This window comes from Mirounga angustirostris, unplaced genomic scaffold, assembly GCF_029215605.1.
Source record: "Mirounga angustirostris isolate CCGP_5_RB_7025 unplaced genomic scaffold, mMirAng1.0.hap1 SCAF_2, whole genome shotgun sequence".
Lineage (NCBI taxonomy): Eukaryota > Metazoa > Chordata > Mammalia > Carnivora > Phocidae > Mirounga > Mirounga angustirostris.
The window spans coordinates 163,955,342-163,976,019 of NW_026991710.1; the positions used below are offsets into that span (position 1 = coordinate 163,955,342).

Here is a 20,678-nt window from a genome sequence, read left to right on the forward strand (position 1 = left end):
GAAAAAGAAGGAACCCTCCTTTCTCATTTTATGAGGCCAGCGTAACTCTGATACCAAAACAGACCAGTATAATTCAAGACAGAAAAATTATAGATCAGATTCACTCATGGACATAATCACCCAAATCCTAAGTGAATTATCAATGCATATAATCCTGCTATTTATAAAACATATATCATGACCAAGTTGGGTTTGTCCCAGGAATGCCAACTTGCTTTAACAATAGAAAAACAATCATTGCTACCCATTACCTTCAGAGATTAAAGGAGAAAATCAACAATCATGTCATTAGTTACAGGAAAAGAATTTGACAAAATCCAACAGATTAAAGGAGAAAATCAACAATCATGTCATTAGTTATAGGAAAAGAATTTGACAAAATCCAACATTTGGTAATGTTAAAAACTTAGCAATGTGGAAATAGAAGTTCTTCATACTCATAAAGAGCATTCTCAAAAATTACAGTATATATCATCTTCAATTTGAAAGCATTCCTTTTGTAAGATCAGAAGCAACACAAGGGTACCAACTATCACCACATAAATGATAAAAGAAAGGATTGGTACATTTATGTAAATTTAATAATAGGAGCTTTTGTTCACCCATATATATAAAGAACAAAGAAAAATACAAGCAATGCAATAGAGAAATAGGCAAAAGACTACAACAAGAACTTGATAGAAAAGAAAATTCAAGCAGCCAATAGCCATATTTTTTTTTAAAGTCTGTCTCACTAGTAATCAGGGAAATGCAAAGTAGAATATTATAATAATAATACTAATAAAAGTTAATGCCATAGTGTGCTTACTATGTAACACAGACTATTTTAGTGTAACAATTGTAAAAAATTCTCTCAACAATCCTACGTAATAGTATTTTAGGCATTAGGGCTATTGGTTGACATGCCCTGCATGAGAAAACCCAGGAAGTCTTAAAGTCAGGCAATATGACTCCTGCAACTTTGTTCTTTTTCAAAGTTGTATGACAATTCCACCTCTTTTTTATTTTGATAAGAATTTTAGAATCTGGGGGCACTATCTTGGGTGGTGCATTCAGTTGAGTGCCTGACTCTTGGTTTAGCTGGTGCCTGATCTCAGGGTGGTGAGATCGAGCCCCAACCGGAGCCGAATCTGCTTGAGTTTCTCTCTGCCCCTCCCCCCATGCTCTTTCTCTCTCTCTCTCTCTCTCTCTCAAATAAATATTTTTTAAAAAAAGAATTTTAGAATCTGCTTGTCAGTTTCTACAAATGAATCCTTTTGGGATTATGATTATGAATGCACTGAATCTATAAATCAATTCGGGAATAATTGACATCCTAACAATACTCAGTTTTCCAACCCAAGAACAGGGTGTATCTTCCCATTTTCTTAGGTCTTTTAAAATTTCTCTCAGTTGGGGCACCTGGGAGTTAAGCATCCGACTCTTGGTTTCAGCTCAGGTCATTATCTCAGGCTCATGACCTCAGGGTCATGAGGTCGAACCCTGTGCCAGGCTCCACACTCAGCTCTGAGTCTGCTTGAGAGTCTCTCTCCCCTCCCTCTGTCCCCTCACGCTCATGCTCTTTCTCTAAAATAAATAAATAAATATTTTTAAAACATTTATTTCAGGGTGCCTGGGTGGCTCAGTCTGTTAAAGCGTCTGCCTTCAGCTCAAGCCATGATCCCAGGGTCCTGGGATCGAGCCCCATGTCAGGCTCCTTGCTCAGCAGGGAGTCTGCTTCTCCCTCTGTCCTTCCCCCCACTAGTTCTCTCTCTCTCTCTCAAATAAATAAATAAAATCTTTAAAAAAATTTCCTCAGTAATATTTTTTAGTATCCAATGAACATATCCTGCCCATCTTTTGTTAGGTTTACCCCTAAATATTTCATATTTTTTAAGTTTTTAAATTTAAGTCATCTCTACACCCACTGTGGGGCTCAAACTCACAACCCCAAGATCAAAAGTCACACACTCTTAAAATATTTAGGCACCCCTAAATATTTCATATTTTTGATGCTATTGTAAAATATATTGTTCTTCAGATTTTCATCTTCATTTGCTTGTTGCTGGTATATAGAAATCAGTTCATTTGTTTTTAATTGTGGTAAATACACATAACATAAAGCTTATCATCTCAGCCATTTTTAAATGTATAAGTTTCGTGCTGTTAGGCACGCATTGGCATGCAACTATCACCAGCATTTATCCACAGACTCTTCATCTTGCAAGACTGACACTCTGTACTCATTAAACAACAACACCCTATTTCTTCTCCCCCCCCCCAGCCTCCAGCAACCACCATTCTACTTTCTGTCTTTGTGAATCTGACTACTCTAGGTACCTCATCTAAGTGGTATCATATGGTTTTTGTCTTTGCGACTGGCTTATTTCACTTAGGATAATGTTTCAAGATTTATCCATATTGTTTTAGTTCAATTCACTAAAAATTTTAAGAGAGTTTTTGGATCTCTGCATCTATGTTCATGAAGGGAATTCCTTTTCTAGTCTGGCATTGGAATTAGAGTAATCTGACCTCAGAAAACGAGTTTGGAAATATTCTCTTCCCTTCAATTTTCTGGAAGAATGTATGTGGAATTGGTTTTATATATTTATTAAATGTTTCGTAGAATTTACCTGTGAGACCAGATATGCCTGAAATATCTTTGTGGAAGGCTTTTACACTATAAATTCCATCCCTTAAATAGAGGTAGGGTTATTCAATTGATCTGTTTCTTCTTGTCTGACCTTTAGTAGATTATGTCTTTCAATCCATGCTGTATTGGCCTACAGCTGTTCATAAAATCCTTTGTTCTTTTAATGTGCGGAGGATGTGTGGTTATGTCTCCCCTTTCATTCTTTATATTGTTAATTCAAGTCCTCTCTTTGTTTTGCTAGTCAGTCTTCTTAGAATTTAATGGTTTTTAAAAATCTTTTCAACAAGCTCTTGGTTTTTTTTTTTCTATTGTTTTTCTGCTTTCTATTTCATCAATTGTAGCTCTTTAATATTTCCTCCCTTCTGCTTACAATGGGGGTTATTTGCTCTTTTTTTTTCTAATTTCTTAACGTCGATGCCTTGTTAATTGATTTGAGACATCTTTTCTTTTTTTTTTTTTAAGATTTTATTTATTTATTTGTCAGAGAGAGAGAGAGAGAGAGCACAAGCAGGGGGAGTGGCATGCAGTTGGAGAAGCAGACTCCCCACTGAGCAAGGAGCCCAATGCAGGACTCAATCCCAGGACTCTGGGATCATGACCTGAGCCAAAGGCAGACGCTTAGCCGACTGAGCCACCCAGGCGTCCCCATTTCTTCTCTTCTAATAGAACCATTTAATGCTCTAAATTTTCTTCTTAACTGGACTCTACACATTTTGATATGTTTCTTTTCATCTTCATTCAACAAAACATTTTCTAATTTCTCTTGCAATTTCTTCTTGGATCCATATGTTGGTTAATTGGCAAATATTTACTGATTTTCAAGATAAATTTCTGTATTAATATACAGTTTATTTTTATCAGAGATCATACTTTGTATAGTTTTAATCCTCTTAGATTTGCTGGAACTTGTTTTATGACCCAGAATATAGTCAGTTTTGGTGAATATTTTGTGTGCCCTAGCAGAGAATGTGGATTCTTCTGATGTTGGGTATGAAGTTCTACAAACCTCAATTAGTTAACAATGTTTTCCAAGGATTACATATCATTACTCATTTTCTGTCTACTGATTTTTATCAATTCCTGATATAGGAGTGTTGAAAATTTTAAATATAATTGTAGATTTGTCTATCTTTTCATTTCTATCTGCTGGAAATAGTTTACTTCAGCATTTTGAAGGTCTGCTATTAGTTTCATATACTGTTGACTCTCGAACAACACAGTTTGAACTGCATGGGTCCACTTACATGAGTTTTGTTTTGTTTTTTAATAAATGTTGGACAACTTTTTGGAGATTTGAGGTTTATGTAGCTTAGAAATATCAGAAAAATTAAGGAAAAATCATGTCATGAGTACATAAATCATATGTTGATACTAGTATATTTTATAATTTACTATCATAAAATATATACAAATGATAAAAAGTTAAAATTCATCAAAACTTATGCACACCAACACTTACAGACCAAACATAGTGCCATTCAGTTGAGAGAAATGTAAACAAACATGAAGATGCCATATTAAATCATAACTGTATAAAATTAACTGTAGTACATACTGTACTACTGTAATAATTTTGTAGTCATCTCCTGTTGCTATTGTGAGCTCAAGTGTTGCAAGTATCCGCTTAAAACACCATGTGATGCTAATCATCTCCATGTGAACAGTTTGTCTCTCCAGTAAATTCTGTATCACAGTAAAAAGTGATTTTGTGGTTCTTCTATATTTTTCACTGTGCTTAGTGCAATACGGTAAGCTTTGAATAACACCATGGGACCCACACAAAGTGCCACTTAGTGATGCTGGAAGTGCTCCCAAGAAGCAGAGATAAGTCATGACACTACAAGAAAATGTTGAATTGCTTGATATGTATGGTAGATTGAGGTCTGCAGCTGCAATTGCTCACCATTTCAAGATAAATGAATCTAATGTAAAGACCACTGTAAAAAAAGAAAAGGAAATTCATGAAGCCATTGCTGCAGCTATTCCAGGAGGCATGAAATGCCTTTTCCTCTTATATTGAAAATGCGGCTTTTACGTGGGTGCAGAATTGCTATAAGAAAGGCAAACATATAGACTCTAATATGATTTGGAGAAAAGTGAAATTATTATATGACAGCTCAAAGCAAAAGGAAGGTGAAAGATCTAAAGCTGGAGAAGTTAATGCCAAGCAAAGGATGGTTTGATATTACAGAAAGAGGTCTGGCTAAAAATGTCAAATCCCTAAGCCTTGAAGGGCAAAGATAAATACCAGCTGCCAGTCTTGTGGTTGTACAGGAAGGGCTGGACAATGAGAACCCCTTTTCTTGATTGGTTCCGTTGATGCTTTGTCCCTGAAGTTAGAAAGTACCTTGCCAGTAGGGGGCTGCCTTTTAAAGTTCTTTTGCTATTGGACAATGCCCCTGCCTACTCCGAATCCCAGTGAATTCAACACCAAAGGCATAGAAGTGGTCTACTTGCTCCAAAGCACAACATCTCTAATTCAGTCTCTAGATCAGGGGCATAAAGACCATTAAGGCTTATTATACACAGTACTCTGTGAAAAGGATTGTCAGTGCTATGGAAGAGAACCTTGAGAGAGAGAATATCATGAAAATCTGGAAGGATTACACCACTGAAGATGCCATTGTTGTTATAGAAAAAGCTGTGAAAACCATTAAGCCTGAAACAATAAGTTCCTGCTGGAGAAAACGGAGTCCAGATGTTGTGCATGACTTCATAGGATTTACAACAGAGCGAGTCAAGGAAATCATGAAAGAGATTGTGGATATGGCCAAAAATGTGGGGGGTGGGGATGGTGGAGTGTTTCAAGATATGGATCTTGGAGAAATTCGCGAGCTAATAGACACCACAGCAGAAGAATTAACAGAGGATGACTTGATGGAGATGAGTGCTTCGGAACCAGTGCCAGAGAATGAAGGATGGGACGTAGAAGGAACACTGCCAGAAAACAAATGGACATGAGACAATTTGGCAGAAGCATTCTGATTATTCAAGCCTACTCTTCCCTTCTTTTATGGCATGGACCCTTCTACGACACCGACACTGAAACTAACGCAAACAGTGGAAGAAGGGCTGGTGTCTTATAGAAACGTTTTAGAGAAATAAAAGAGCAAAACAGTCAGAAATCATGATGTATTTCTGGAAGTTACACTAAGCATGTCTGTCTCTCCTGCCTCCTTCCACATCCTCCACCTCTGCCACCCCTGAGACAGCAAAACCAAACCCTCCTCCTCCTCCTCAGCCTACTCAACAAAAGATGATGATGATGAAGGCCTTTATGATGATCAATTTTCACTTAATAAATAGTAAGTAAATAGATAGTACATAATCATCATGCCATACAGTTAATAAACTTATCTCTTGTGTATGTGTCTGTGTGTGAAAATCTAATAACTGTACGGCAAGAACTACATGAGACCTTTTTGTGTCATCATCACTATTATTGCCTAAGTATTCATTGTGCAAAACATCAGGTGTGGGAGGCCTGGCTGGTTCAGTCAGCAGAGCACATGACACTTGATCTCAAGGTCATGAGGTCAAGCCTCACATTGGGTGTGGAGGCTACTTAATGAAAAAAAAAATTATGTGCAAGACTTATATGGAAGTGGATAGCCTATCCTTATGTAGGCATAAGGTGAGTGATATTTAGTATAAAATTAATGTGTTAGTTTTCTGTTTTATAATTTTAATTTCAAAGAATTACATCAGTATACAGTATACCCTTCTCTATTGTAATTGAAGAAACTATCAGCTTATCATCACAGGTAAGTGGTTTTTAAAAACTATAACAATGTGGGCGCCTGGGTGGCTCAGATGGTTAAGCGTCTGCCTTAGGCTCAGGTCATGATCCCAGGGTCCTGGGATCGAGTCCCGCATCAGGCTCCCTGCTCCTTGGGAGCCTGCTTCTCCCTCTGCCTCTCTCTCTCTCTCTCTCTGTCTCTCATGAATAAATAAATAAAATCTTAAAAAAAAAAAAAACTATAACAATGTTCCCAATATTGTCTTATAAATATGATGATAATACTATACGCCATAAAAATTGTATAATGATTCATTCATTAATGTATAAGCTAGGGTACTGTGAAGCAATTGGATTGATTACAGTAGGGTACCATAAAGCAATCATATTGCCACTTCTTTATTATCAATGCATGAACCATTATCCCTGTAAGTAAATATGAAATTGTTTTCACATTATCTTTTTATTGTTGTTGTCCTTGTTAGTAATATATATAACATCTACAGTGTTTTGTATCACATAAGACAATATTGATGTAGATACTGATAGACATAATCAGATGATATAAATTTACAGCACCAATAAATACAGTACGGTATTATAAATGTATTTTTTCTTTATGATTTTCTAGCTTACCTTATTGTAAGAATACAGTATATAACACATATAACATACAAAATATGTGTTAATTGACTGTACATTATCAGGAAGGCTTCCAGTCAACAGAAGGCTATTAGTAGTTAAGTTTTTGGAGAGTCAGAAGTTATACATGGATTTTTGACTGTGTTGGGTTGGCACCTCTAACCCTAGTGTTGCTCAGGAGTCAACTGTACATTTATGATTGTTATGTCCTCTTGATGAATCAACTCTTTTATCACTTTAAAATATCCTTTTTTATTTTTGGTAATATTCCCTGTTCTAAAATATAACTTTTAAAATATTAATATAACAATTCCAGCATTCTTTTCATTAAGTATTTGCATGGTATATCTTTCCCCATTCTTTTAATTCTAACTTACTTATATCTTTTTATTTAAAATTTATTCCTTACAGACATTATATATTTGGTTCACACTTTCATCCAATCTGATAATCTGTACTTTTAAAATTTCTTCTTTTTTTTAAAGTAATTTCTACACCCAACATGGGGCTCAAACTCATGACCCTGAGATCAAGGGTTGGATACTTTACTGAGCCAGCCAGGTGCCCCAGTAATCTGTATCTTTTAATTGGTTATTTACACCATTTATATCAAAGATACCTAATATGGTTGAGCTCAACATCTATCATTTACTATAGCTTTCTATTTGTCTCATCTGTTCTTTCCTCCTTTTTTCTTATTTTCCTATCTTCTAGATTGCATAATTTTGTGATTTTACTTTATTTCCAGTATTGGCCTTTTGGATATATCTTAGTTTTTTAATTATTATTATTACTTTTAGGTGTTACTCTGTAGTTTGCAATATGCATCTTTAGCTTATCTCAGTCTACTTTCAAATAGTATGCCACTGCATGTACATTGTAAAACCTTGCAACAGTTAACTCCTATTTCCCCAGACAACTGTACCATTCATTTTACTTCTACATAAGTTTTAAACTCTACATACATTGTTATTAATTTCTCTTAAAAATCAATCATATAGGGGCGCCTGGGTGGCTCAGTTGTTAAGCATCTGCCTTCAGTTCAGGTCATGATCCCTGGGTCCTGGGATCAAGCCCCGCATCGGGTTCCCTGCTCTGCGGGAAGACTGCTTCTCCCTCTCCCACTCCCCCTGTTTGTGTTCCCTCTCTCGCTGTTTCTCTCTCTGTCAAATAAATAAATAAACAAATAAAATCTTTAAAAAAAATCAATCATATAAAGAGATTTAGATGAATATATACACTTATCCACACATTTCTCATTTCCAGTACACTTAATGCTTTTCCATAAATCCAAATTTCCATCTAATAAAGGATATATCTTTTCCTCTTCTTTCTGAAGAAAATTTCAACATTTCTGGCAGTTTAGGTCAGCTAGGGATAAATTTGTCTTAGCTTTTTTTTTCTTTTTGTCTGAAAAAGTCTCTATTTTCCCTCCATTTCTGAAAGGTATTTTTGCTGAATAAAGAATTATAGATTGATTTCTTTTTGTCTTTCAGAAATCTGAAGATTTTTTTTCATTTTCTTCTTGGTTGTATAGTTTCTAAGGAGAAATCTGGTATAATTCTTTATTGCTTCACAGATCATGTGTCTTTCTTTTCTTGGCAACTGTTAAGATTTTTTTCTTTATCATTGGTTTTCAGCAATTTTACTAAAATATGCCTTGGTGTGGCTATGACTTTGTTTATTCTGCTCAGTGTTCATTGAACTCCTTGAACTTGTGGATTTATAGTTTTTATTCAATTTGGCAATATTGCGGCCATTATTTCTTCAAATCTCTCCCCTAATCCCTAATATAGGATAAATTCATCCTGAAGAATAATATTAAGTCCTCCTAAGGACTCTATCTAAGGCCTTAAATGTTTAAAAGTTTTTCTAGGGGTGCCTGGGTGGCTCAGTCCGTTGAATGTCCGACTCTTGGTTTCAGCTTGGGTCGTGGTCTTAGGGTCGTGAGATCGAGCCCAGTGTTGGGGTCTGCTTAAGATTCTTTCCCTCTCCCTCTGCCCCTCCCCCCTCATGCTCTCTCTTTCTCTCTCAAATAAAATAAATAAAATCTTGAAAAAAAATAGAAGTTTTTTATCCTGGCTTCTGGAAACAGGCACTATTTCCATCCATATGGATATCCTGGGAATTGTTTTACCTACCCTTTTTGAATGATTCTTTCCCCCAATTTGTTTCTTCTCAAAAATGTGCAAATCAATATTCATTCACAAATTAAAAGGACTCCTCTGTAGATATTGAGTTCTGTACACATGCATCTTTTTCCTTTCTGGTTCTCTGTCTTGCAAATGTTAGCTGTCTTTTTCTCCCTTAGTTCTGACATTAGCCTCCTCAACTCAGCCATATTGCTGAGCTCTGGGCTCCCCATTCTCAGTCCTATGGCCTAGAAACCTTCTCAAAGCAGTAGGCTGGAGCAATTATATGGCTCAACTTATTCACTTCTCTTGTTTTAGTGATCACTGTCTTTTTTTCTATTTTTAAGATTTTATTTATTTGAGAGAGAGAGAGCATGAGTGGAGGGGGGTGGGGAGAGGTAGGGGGAGAGGGAGAAGCAGAGCCAGAAGCAGGGCTTGATCTCAGGACCCTGAGATCATACCTGAATCAAAGTCAGACACTTAACTGACTAATCCACCTAGGTGCCCCATCTTCTTTTTTTCCCCAAGATTTTATTTATTTACTTATTTGAGAGAGAGAGCATGCGCACCCATGCACAAGCAGGGAGAGGGGCAAAGGGAGAGGGAGAGAGTGAATCTCAAGCAGACTCATGCTGAACATGGAGCCCTACAATCCCACAACCCTGAAATGATGACCTGAGCCAAAATCAAGAGTTGGATGCTTAACCAACTGAGCCACCCAGGCACCCCAGTGATTACTATCTTATACTGTCTATTGTCCAATGTCTGAAAACCATTGTTTCATACTTTTTGCCAGGTTTTCTAGTTGTTTATGAGGGGAGGACAAATCCAGTCCCTATTACTCAATCATGGCTAGAACAGAAGTTTTACCTGAAGAGTTTTTAAAAATATAGAGCTAAATTCATCTCTCTCTCAGAAACTCAGATTTAGTAGGTTTAGTGTGGAATCCTGGAATCTTTACTTATTAAAAAGTACTCAGGTGATTTTGATATACACACAGTGTTGGAAACTATATCTTTTTTTTTTTTAAAGATTTTATTTATTTATTTGAGAGAGAGAGAGAATGAGAGAGCATGAGGGGGGCAGGGTCAGAGGGAGAAGCAGACTCCCCGCCAAGCAGGGAGCCTGATGTGGGACTCGATCCCGGGACTCCAGGACCATGACCTGAGCCGAAGGCAGTTGCTTAACCAACTGAGCCACCCAGGCGCCCTGGAAACTATATCTTGATACCTTAGGCAAAGGCTTGTTCAGACATTCTTCTAATTAGAGGGAAGGCCAGACCTTTTCATTTTTAAAACTTTTCCTGGTTCTGAATATGATGGGGTAGTTACAGCCAACCAACGATCCAATTTAAAACAATTAAGTGAGTAGATAAAATATAAGACATCTATTTGGAGACATCAGCGAACAACTGAGGCAACCAGGACTTAAGAGGACACAGTATTAAAGAATGGGAAACTACAGCCAGAGGTGACATGATATTCTCCAGCACCTTTGTCCCTCAGGAAAACTCTGGGCATAAGACCAGTCTGAGTTTTGGAACAGAAGCAAGAAAGTGGCACTAAGAGGCAAAAATGCCCACAGGGATTTTGGCAGTTAACCAAGGTTGGAGAGAAAAACATAAAGACCAAAAAGGCCAGATTCTCAGTGAGAAGGGAAAGGTGAATGAGCCCAGTACTCTGCTAGATTCCCACAGGTCACTTGCCAAATTCTGAAGATGAATGGGAAAGAAAGCTAAGCTACCAAGCAGAAAACCTCTGAAAAGCAGAGTGGATTTTTTTTTGCAGTCTCATGATTCTGAGGAAATGAAGATTAGACTTCAGTATCCATGGGTGTCAAGGGCCCCAGGGAACACACAAGATTCTCAGTTGGAACACCTGGAGGGCTGAGTTATAGGAACAGAAGCAAAAAAGAGGTGGATTAAACCTTGCCAAAACCCAACCTCAAGTTAGTTCAGTTTCTGATTAAGGTATTCAGCTCTCATTTTAACTACTTTGTAGAGGACAGAGCCTCTAAATGAAGATAATTTTATCCAGAGCCTCTGTAATTTTTCATACTTAATGTGTGACATTCTGTTAAAAATTACCAGGCAGGCCAAGAGCCAGTAAAAACAAAATGACCAAAAACCAATGGAAAGAATATACAATAGAAATAGACCCACAGAAGATCTAGCTATTATAATGATCAGAAAGATTTAAAATTGCTAGGATTGATATATCAAGAAAGTATAGGTAAAGGTGGAGAAAATAAATAAAAAGAGAATTTCTCCAAATGCATTGGATTTTATTTTTTTTAAAAAAACCATATGAAGGGCGCCTGGGTGGCTCAGTCGTTAAGCGTCTGCCTTCGACTCAGGTCATGATCCCGGGGTCCTGGGATCGAGTCCCGCATTGGGCTCCCTGTTCCGCGGGAAGCCTGCCTCTCCCTCTCCCATTCCCCCTGCTTGTGTTCCCTCTCTCGCTGTGTCTCTCTCTGTCAAATAAATAAATAAAATCTTAAAAAATAAAAAAATAAAAAAATAAAAAAACCATATGAAAATTCTAGAACTTAAAAATAAAATGACCAATATTAAGAGCTCAACAAACAGGGGCACCTGGGTGGCTCAGTCGGTTAAGCGTCTGCCTTTGGCTCAGGTCATGATCCCAGGGTCCTGGGATCGAGCCCCGCGTTGGGTTACCTGCTCAGCGGGAGTCCTGCTTTTCCCTCTCCCACTCCCTCTGCTCATGTTCCCTCTCTCACTGTGTCTCTCTCTGTCAAATAAATAAAATCTTTTTTTTTTAAAGAACTCAACAAACAGATTGAAGAGAAGATTTAGATAGATAGGTACAAAATATACAGACTCATGCACAAAGAGGCAGAAAAGATGACAGGAAATGCAGATGGTAAAGAGTGAAAAATTCTGACATATGTATAACTGAAGTCCTAAAAGGAAAAGAGAGATAAGAAGAGATAGTGACCAAGAGTATTCTAAAACAGATAAAAGTTATCAAACTACAGATTCAAGGAACTCCTTGAGAGGCACTCATCCCACCTCAGAACCCAAGTGGGATAAGTACAAAGAAAACCACATCTAGACATATCACAGGAAAACTGTTGAGAACTAAAGAAAAAAAATACCAAGAGGAGCTAGGAGAAAAAATACATTATTTTTCAAGAGTGACAAAGAAATGATGGAAACTAGGGGTCATCTTTTTTTTTTTTTTAAGATTTTATTTATTTATTTGAGAGAGAGAGAGCAAGCACAAGCAGGGGGAGGGACAGAGGGAGAGGGAAAAGCAGACTCTCCACTGAGCAGGGAGCCCCATGTGACATCTTTAAAATGCTGAGGGGAAAAAAAGTTACTAAACTAGAATTTCTACACCCAGCAAGTGGAGAGAACTTGTCACCAGTTGACCTGCTCTTAATAGAGGAATTATTCAAACAGAAGGAAAAAATTCCAGTCAGAAGCATATAAATGCGTATTGGAACAAGGTGTACCTTAAAGGATAAATGTGTAAGTAAATATAATGAGTATTGACTGTACAGAAAAATGATTATAAATCTTGTATGGCTTAAAATATATGCACAATTAAAATCTATGACAAAAATAAACACAAAAGGGGAAGGGGTAAGTGGGAGCATTGTATTTTAAGGTTTTGGCATTCTTGGGGAAGTGGTACAAGTAATCATTTATATCAGAGTGTAAGAAGTCAAAGAGTCATGTTGTAATCTCTGACTTCTAAAAGAATGTGTAATTAATAAGCTAATAGAGGAGGTTAATGGCATAATGAAAATATTTTAATTCAAAAGAAGGCAACAAAGAACAGAATAAGGGATATGAATAAGTGGGCAAAAAGAAATAAATAGTAAGAGGGCATGTATAAATCCAAATACAGCAGTAATTATACTAAATATAAATGGACTAAAACTTTTCCTGTTGAAACAAGGATACAACAGCCTTCCTATTTTCGGCTTAGCTGAACTCTGTATAAAATGTAGTTAACAGGGCGCCTGGGTGGCTCAGTTGGTTAAGCGACTGCCTTCAGCTCAGATCATGATCCTGGAGTCCCTGGATCGAGTTCCGCATCCGGCTCCCTGCTTGGCAGGGAGTCTGCTTCTCCCTCTGACCCTCCCCCCTCTCATGTGCTCTCTCTCTCATTCTCTCTCTCAAATAAATAAATAAATAAAATCTTAAAAAAAAATGTAGTTAACAAATATAACTGAAAAGGCAGGGCTTTCTAGAGCAAAATGTGGACAGGGTAAGTAACTTTGAGCTGCCAGTCCCCCAGAGCTGAATTCTGACTAAAATTTGAACCAAGAAAAGCTGTCCTTTCAGTGCTAGGGATTGTTTTTAACATGCAAAAGATGAGGGCTTTGATCTTTGTGGCAAACCTTTTATTTTGAGATGACCTCTGGAATGTGCCATTAAATATGCAAATGTAAAGCAAAGACTCTCTATGGAAGTTGTTTGAAAAGCTAAACTGTGCTTTGTTGTTGTAAATTGTTTTATTTATTTATTTTTAAAGATTTTATTTATTTGACAGAGAGAGACACAGCAAGAGAGGGAACACAAGCAGGGGGAGTGGGAGAGGGAGAAGCAGCCTTCCTGCCAAGCAGGGAGCTCGATGTGGGGCTCAATCCCAGGACCCCGGAATCATGACCTGAGCCGAAGGCAGATGCTTAACGACTGAGACACCCAGGCACCCCAGTTGTAAATTGTTTTAAATTCTTGCTACTATGTGCTTAAACTCCAGCTTGTTCTTTTCACAGGAATGGCTACGGTTAGTTTTCTTCCAAATTATCAAAAAGCAAACACGACTCATCTCTGCATTATTTTTCTTGTGAAGACCACATACTAGTCTCATATGAAGAACTCATTTTCTATTAATATGACTTCATCTGTCCTTTTTGGGAAATAAAACCTTATTTTATTCTTCTAAGAGAATCCCCACTCTCCCACCACATTTTTTTTCCTTCTGGATGATTTCCATTACAAAGAGCTCCCATTTTACCTAAGACTTCATCTGTCTAATTCATCTAGGATGGAAAATATCCTTTCTAACACATTATTTTGTATTCCCAAATTCCTCTCATTTGGGGATGTGGCTTGGAAGTAAATGATGAAGAGTGATTCAGTAAATCTCACCACACCACACTTATGTTATCAGTGTCAATACTAGAATATGGAGTTGGCTGGACTATCATCTGAAGATATAAATTCCTATGTTATTACTGAATGATCTAGACGGCCTGTGGTATAGAACAATAAGGCTAAGGATTAGAACGGATAAAAGCTAAAGAGATAAATGAGGCAGGGCTGGTTTTGGGGATAAAAATTCCATCTTTTTCTTAGTGACTGAAGAAATGTTCACTCAGTAGGAACATTTTTTTTTTTTTTTTTTTTGAGTCTGTACTGCTTGTATAATCCTATGCCACTGGAGATACAGAGGCATTCCCAAAGAGCATATGTCTGGGAATATATTCATAAAATGTATACAAGAGCAACATATCAAGTGCCAAAGGAATAAGGCAAATGGTCAATATTATGAAAGTTCAGAAAGAAAATACAAATCAAAGTTAAAACAGTGAGTGAAGGGGTGGTCTTTAAAAGGTAAAGCTGAGATGAAATTAGGAGGTGGTAGGGAGGACAGTCTACATGGGGGCGGGGCACAAAGCAGTTAAAGGTCCAGTAGCAGGAGGGCGCCTGGGTGGCTCAGTTGGTTAAGCGACTGCCTTCGTCTCAGGTCATGATCCCGGAGTCCCAAGATCGAGTCCCGCATTGGGCTTCCTGCTCGGCAGGGAGTCTGCTTCTCCCTCTGACCCTCCCCCCTCTCATGCTCTCTCTCTCAAATAAATAAATAAAATCTTAAAAAAAAAAAAAAAAGTCCAGTAGCAGGAAAACACTTCCACTAAAAATTATTAAGCATTTAATATGTCTATTCGTTTGTCACTTACTGCAGGAAAAAAAAAAGTATGACTCAATCTCTGCCTTAAGGAGATTAAACTAGACGAGAGACAAGACAAAGAAACATACATGTCGCCAGTAGAAAACAGGCCATGAGAAGTGCCAGTTCATGGTTCAGCTATCAATTCGGAAAAAAGCAATTCTGCATAGGGCATGGGTAGAAGACAGTGGAACAAAAGAGATCAAGGCTTCAAACTCAGATGTGTGCCACACAAGAGCTGTGTGACCTTGTGCAAGTCACCGGACCCAAGTCTTTGCTGTTTCCTATACAAATGGCTTGGTAAGGTCCAACAAGACTCTCCGTTGTAGGGAGGATGAAGTCATTGTGGTGAAAGGGCTTGCTATGGGTGTCTAAGTTTCCACCCTTTTTCCCCTCCTCACTGCACCTACTCTTTCCTACATACAGTAGGGTGAGATATGTGGGGTGCTAGTGAGAGCAAAAAGGGAATAATAAAGGGAGGCAACTTCCTCCCGCCCTTTGTCCCCTCCCCACTCCCCCAGCTCTCGACCTCGGGTTCCAGGAGAGTCACTGTGGAAGTGGGGTGAGGGCACAGAAGTGGGGAGGGAGGATCTGCTAACTGTAAACAGACATCATCAGGAGTTCAGATCGTCTGGCCACCGGATTTCCGTGCCATACTGAAGCCACCCCACCCATGCGCCTGTCCTCAGCTTCCCCAGCTGTGTAATGGGGATACACCATCTCCTCCTCCCGCTATCCGCCTGACCTAACAGCGTGAGAAAGAAGAGAAGGAACCCCCAGTTGTTGGCCTGGGGCCTATCAGGTCCTCCTCCCACTTTGGCTTTGGCCTTTTGTACCGGCCCCACGTGACCTGCCCGGCCGGCTCTTCTCTCCTGTCCCGCCCCGCCCTCCGGCCTTTCCTGGCTCTCGGCGCAGCTCTTCCCGCTCCTCGCCGGCCCCCCTTCGTGCCTCCCCTTCTCCCTCCCCCCTCGCCTCCCTCCCAGGCTGTTCCCGCTCCCTCCCCCAGGCAGCCGTTCCCTCGCGACGCTTCCCCTCCCCCCGCGGCTGTTCCGCCGCCTCGCCTCCCCTCCCCCCGGCCGGGGCTCACTGTCTCCAAGATGGCGGCCGTGTCAGTTTGGGGCATCTCCGCGGTCCGGCCCGGGGCCCCGGGATCCCGGCTCTCTTCCCCCCCGGTAAGTAGCCGAGGAGCCACCGGCGACCGCCCCTGGCCGTCGAGCCCGAGGCTGAGCCCCTCGGGGGCCCGCTCCGCCGCCTCGCGGGGTCGGCGGGCCGCCGCAGGCCCCGCCGCGGCCTGCGCCGCCTCCCGCTGCTCTGCGCCAGGCCTCGGGCTGGGGCGCCGAGGCCGCCCCCTCGCGCCCGGCCGGCGCCCGGCTCCCCCCGCCCCGCGGCCCGCGCGCCGCCCGCCGGTCCGGCTCTCGCGGGCCCAACGCCCCCGCCGCCCGCCCGCCTGCCCGCCCGCCGGGCCCAGCCCCTGGGAGCCGGCGGGTGGGCGGGCTGCGAGCGGCCCAGGCCGCCGAGCCTCGGGCTGGGCTGTGTCGGCGAGCCCGCTCTCCCTCGGGGGCGCGCCCACAGCCCCGGCCCCACCTGCGCCCGGCCGCTCGCCGCCCCAGGCCGGGCGCGGCCCCTTCTGCCCGCGCTCCCGGGCGCTCGCTCTCCGGCTCCGTCCGGGTTCGCTGAGATCCGAGCGGGGCTGAGGCGGCAAGTGGGGGTGACAGGCTGGCGGGTGTTGTGGTGCGGAGGAGGCAGCACGTGTGGTGTTGTGTCTGTCGGGCTGTCAGCCCCTGTGCTGGGAGGGGAGGCGGCGGGCTGCCTGTCAACCTTCGGCCGGTTTGGACGGGAGCTGCGGGACCTGTCAGGCTCCTTGGGCAGCCTGCGTGCCCCAAACGCCTCCTTTGAACCGGCCTCTGTGGAGCTTAGGATTTGGAGGAGCCGGGAATGGGAGATACATTGCTCTTAACTCTTTCACGTGATTTCATTGTTAACTTAGTCCTCGGGTTCTGTTTCCATCTAATGGGAACGGCGAAGCTACCCGTTGGCAAGCTGCAGGGTTGTGCAGTTCCAAGTTTTTAAAGTTTCTCGCTCTTTAAAAAGAGAGCGCGAAGATGTGTCTGGGGGTGGGGAATGGAGACCGGGGAAGGACTGTCGGAAGCAAGTTGTACTTTCTCTCTAGCCGCTGGTGTACTTTCAGAGAGTTAAAGTTCAAGTCTGCAGGCGCTTTACTTTCGGAAGACCTGGAGACTGGTGAAAACCCTGGCCAGAGAGACAATGAGTAGCTGTCATTCATTCGTTTACCTGCGAGCATAATCAATTAGGACGTTCCCAGCTTCTTAAACTCAGGTTGTAGCCTCTCATTTAGTTTAGCGTTAATGTCTATATAATGAACGTTCTTGGAGTAATAAGACTATGATTTCTATCCTCCCGAGGCTCTCACCAAAATGAAGCATAGCTCTCTCAGGGGGGCTTCTTTTTAGTCAGCTAATTTAAAAATAAATCTTGGCTCAGGTTTGAGTGTTTACTTCAGCCTTTTCTTTCCTATTAGAGTTGATAGGACTGTAGCTTTCCTAATGTCTGTTAGTTTTCCTTTTGATTTTAATGTCAGTCCTAATACTTGCTGCGGGAGCCATTTTTCTATCATTGTTTATGTTGTAATGCAAATGCTCCTCAGAACAAGAGCAGACGTTCTAAAAAAAATAAGTCGTTATATTTATTTTTTGGAAGCAAAGAAGTTAATTTGATTCAGAATTCATTATTTTGGTGATTTTCAAAAAGATGTGTATCTGCCAGATCTTTTTGTTTCAAAGAAGACTATTGACTTTGATCCTGAAGAGGGAATATATTTATGTGCTTGTGTTTTACTCATTAATGTACATTTCAGGTCAGCAATCTTGAATCTGTGAGATTTCTTTAAACCTGCCAACAGGCAATATAGTACATTTGATATGTAGTGTGTGCATTTTTGAACCCAGTGATTCTGGACCTTTCTTACTTCTAGTTTATCTGTAGCTTGGTTGTGAACGTTTTGACAGTTGTTTCTCCCTCTAGTATATCGAATATTAGTATTTTAGTTTGATTTAGGAGAAGCTATCAGCGTGTAGTTCTTAAAATTTGAATTTGGATTTTAAAATTCTTTAACGACTTTCTCACTTGATTTTCAATATTATTTTTGTTTCCATTTGGAATGTTTACAGTAATGTACTTAAAATATGAACTTTATCTGTGTAAATTGTATTCTTTGTTTCTTTTAATATATGAAATAGTTAAAATTTTCTCAATTTTTTTTGCCTTATTGACTTTTTTTTTTTTTTTGACTGTTTTTATGCAGTTTGAATGTCTGGAATTTTGAAAGATGAAAGATTCACTCTTACTTTCATTGCAGGATTCTTTCTACTAATCCAGATACTTGTTGAAGTGCTGAATAGGTTCTTGGGGAAAGATGTCAAGGAAGAGTTTCAGTTCATAGACTGGTGAGCAGAGATTGTGGAGTACAGAATAGTCAGCACCCCTCTGCTTAGTTGTAGCCTAAGGTCATTCATAGTATGTCTCATCTTGTTTCCTCATTGTATCCTAATTATTCATCTTTTTTTTTTTTCCTTTTTACCCCAATGGTTTACATACATAACTGTTTTTGGAATGTTGGTAGAAACTTGTTAAAACTCTACAGGTGCTCAGTAAACACTTGATATTTGATTATCTTTAAAGACTAGGATGTCTCAGTTATTAGCTTATTTACAAAATGGGACTTGATAGAAAACTGACCTTGTTTGTTTTTCAGGCATAAGATGCACATTTTTCTGCTGGGAAGGAGATGTTCTTGAGTTACAACTTTATGAAGAGATCCATGTGTGGTGCTATTGAGAAGTTTATTGGGAAATTTAAAGACATTTCAAATAACAGGTTGTTTTGGTTTCTAAAGTAAAAGTGAGGAGGCACTCTGTGAAGGGAGAAAGGACTCAGGCCAGAAAACTTGTATGCTATGGTTAACTGGTTCCCAGCCTCCGAGAATGTTGTTTTCCATGGTGTAAAACTTACTCAGCATCAGGATAAGGGATAACGACTCTATGGATATACAGAATCCTTCACCATGGTAAAACTCGCTAACCCGCTGTATACGGAGTGGATTTTGGAGGCCATCAAAAAAGTGAAGAAGCAAAAACAGCGTCCTTCAGAAGAAAGGATATGCAATGCAGTGTCTTCATCCCATGGCTTGGATCGTAAAACTGTTTTAGAACAATTGGAGTTGAGTGTTAAAGATGGAACAATTTTAAAAGTCTCCAATAAAGGACTCAATTCCTATAAAGATCCTGATAATCCTGGGCGAATAGCACTTCCTAAACCCCGAAACCATGGAAAATTGGATAATAAACAAAATGTAGATTGGAATAAACTGATCAAGCGTGCAGTTGAGGGCTTGGCAGAGTCCAGTGGCTCGACTTTGAAAAGCATTGAACGTTTTTTGAAAGGTCAGAAGGATGTGTCTGCATTATTTGGAGGCAGTGCTGCCTCTGGCTTTCACCAGCAATTACGATTGGCTATTAAACGAGCCGTTGGCCACGGCAGACTCCTTAAAGATGGACCTCTTTATCGGCTCAACACTAAAGCAACCAGTGTGGATGGGAAAGAGAGTTGTGAGTCTCTTTCCTCTTTACCTCCAGTGTCACTCCTTCCACATGAAAAGGATAAGGTAAGAGTGGCATATGCATCAGTGTTCGTAGAGCTGATGCTACAGCATGCTATGAAGTCATATTTCTAAGAAGTTATATAGAAGTTACATTCAGGTTTTGTGTTTGGGGACTTATGGAATGATCACCTCTGGTTTTTTATTGATGAGTTGTTAGAATTCAGTAGATACCGTTGTCCTTATACTTTGAAATATTTGATACCTGAGTCTCAGAGTGTATTGATGCACCTAAAAGAACATGTTTAGATTAGAATTTAAAAGTAGCATTCAACTTGAAGGCTGTTGTAAGTTCTTACAACATCTTACTGCTGGCAGTTGATGAGCGCTGCTAAATGTTGGAGGCTTGGATTTGAAATAAGCAGGTGATTCTAAGAACCTCTCTTTTTCCTTTTTTTCTTTTGTTTTACATTATCATGAGGCAGGAGTGAGACTGATTCTCCTGGCCCATAGTAATAGCTAAGCAAATTTATCAGTTCTTATTTCTGTTGTATTCTAACTTTCTGTCATGTATTCTTTTCATAGGATGAAGTCCTAAGTGTTATTGTTTATGACAGGGGTAACTACATGGGTCAGGAATAAAGTATCCTGTATTCCTAAAGTTCTGTGGAGTTGTGAGTTTTGATACACAGTGGTATACCTTACTGTACTCAGTGTTTCATGCTGTTATTTTGTGCAGTTGAAAGTACACTAAGAAACAGCAAAATGTGGCCCTTAAATAGATACTGGGGGATGAGGAGAATTTTGTTAGTAGCAGTTTTTTACATTGACCTAGTGTCTTAGCTGTAAATTTATTTCAGGTGTTCTGAATTGTAGTTCTGGGGAGAGTCGTAGTACAGATGGACACTTTAGTATACAATAGTAAAATAATCTTTATCTTGCCTAAGATCATGGAAGCTACTTCTAGGTTGAGAAGATTGTAAAGTTAACATTG

At 40.0% G+C, this 20,678-nt stretch overlaps 2 protein-coding genes across 11 annotated transcripts in view; one reads left to right on the forward strand and one right to left on the reverse strand.

The window, feature by feature from the left end:
* The window catches only part of AP3M2 (adaptor related protein complex 3 subunit mu 2), a 96,978-nt gene extending 80,686 nt beyond the window's left edge, over positions 1-16,292 (reverse strand). For 5 of the 7 annotated variants that reach the window (XR_010409675.1, XM_064585497.1, XM_064585496.1 and 2 more), the window contains exon 1: positions 16,157-16,283. The gene's annotated coding sequence lies outside the window, so the exon portion shown is untranslated. Of the gene's footprint in view, positions 1-16,156 lie in introns of all 7 variants that reach the window. The other 2 variants (XM_064585498.1, XM_045879907.3) reach the window with 2 other exon arrangements.
* KAT6A (lysine acetyltransferase 6A) overlaps positions 16,103-20,678 on the forward strand; it is a 115,171-nt gene continuing 110,595 nt past the window's right edge. For 2 of the 4 annotated variants that reach the window (XM_045879902.2, XM_064585491.1), the window contains exons 1-2: positions 16,103-16,241; positions 18,842-19,750. In XM_045879902.2, the coding sequence (XP_045735858.2) occupies positions 19,151-19,750 (600 nt within the window). In that variant the 5' untranslated portion in view covers positions 16,103-16,241; positions 18,842-19,150. Of the gene's footprint in view, positions 16,242-18,394; positions 18,534-18,841; positions 19,751-20,678 lie in introns of those variants that run through there. The other 2 variants (XM_045879901.3, XM_045879905.2) reach the window with 2 other exon arrangements.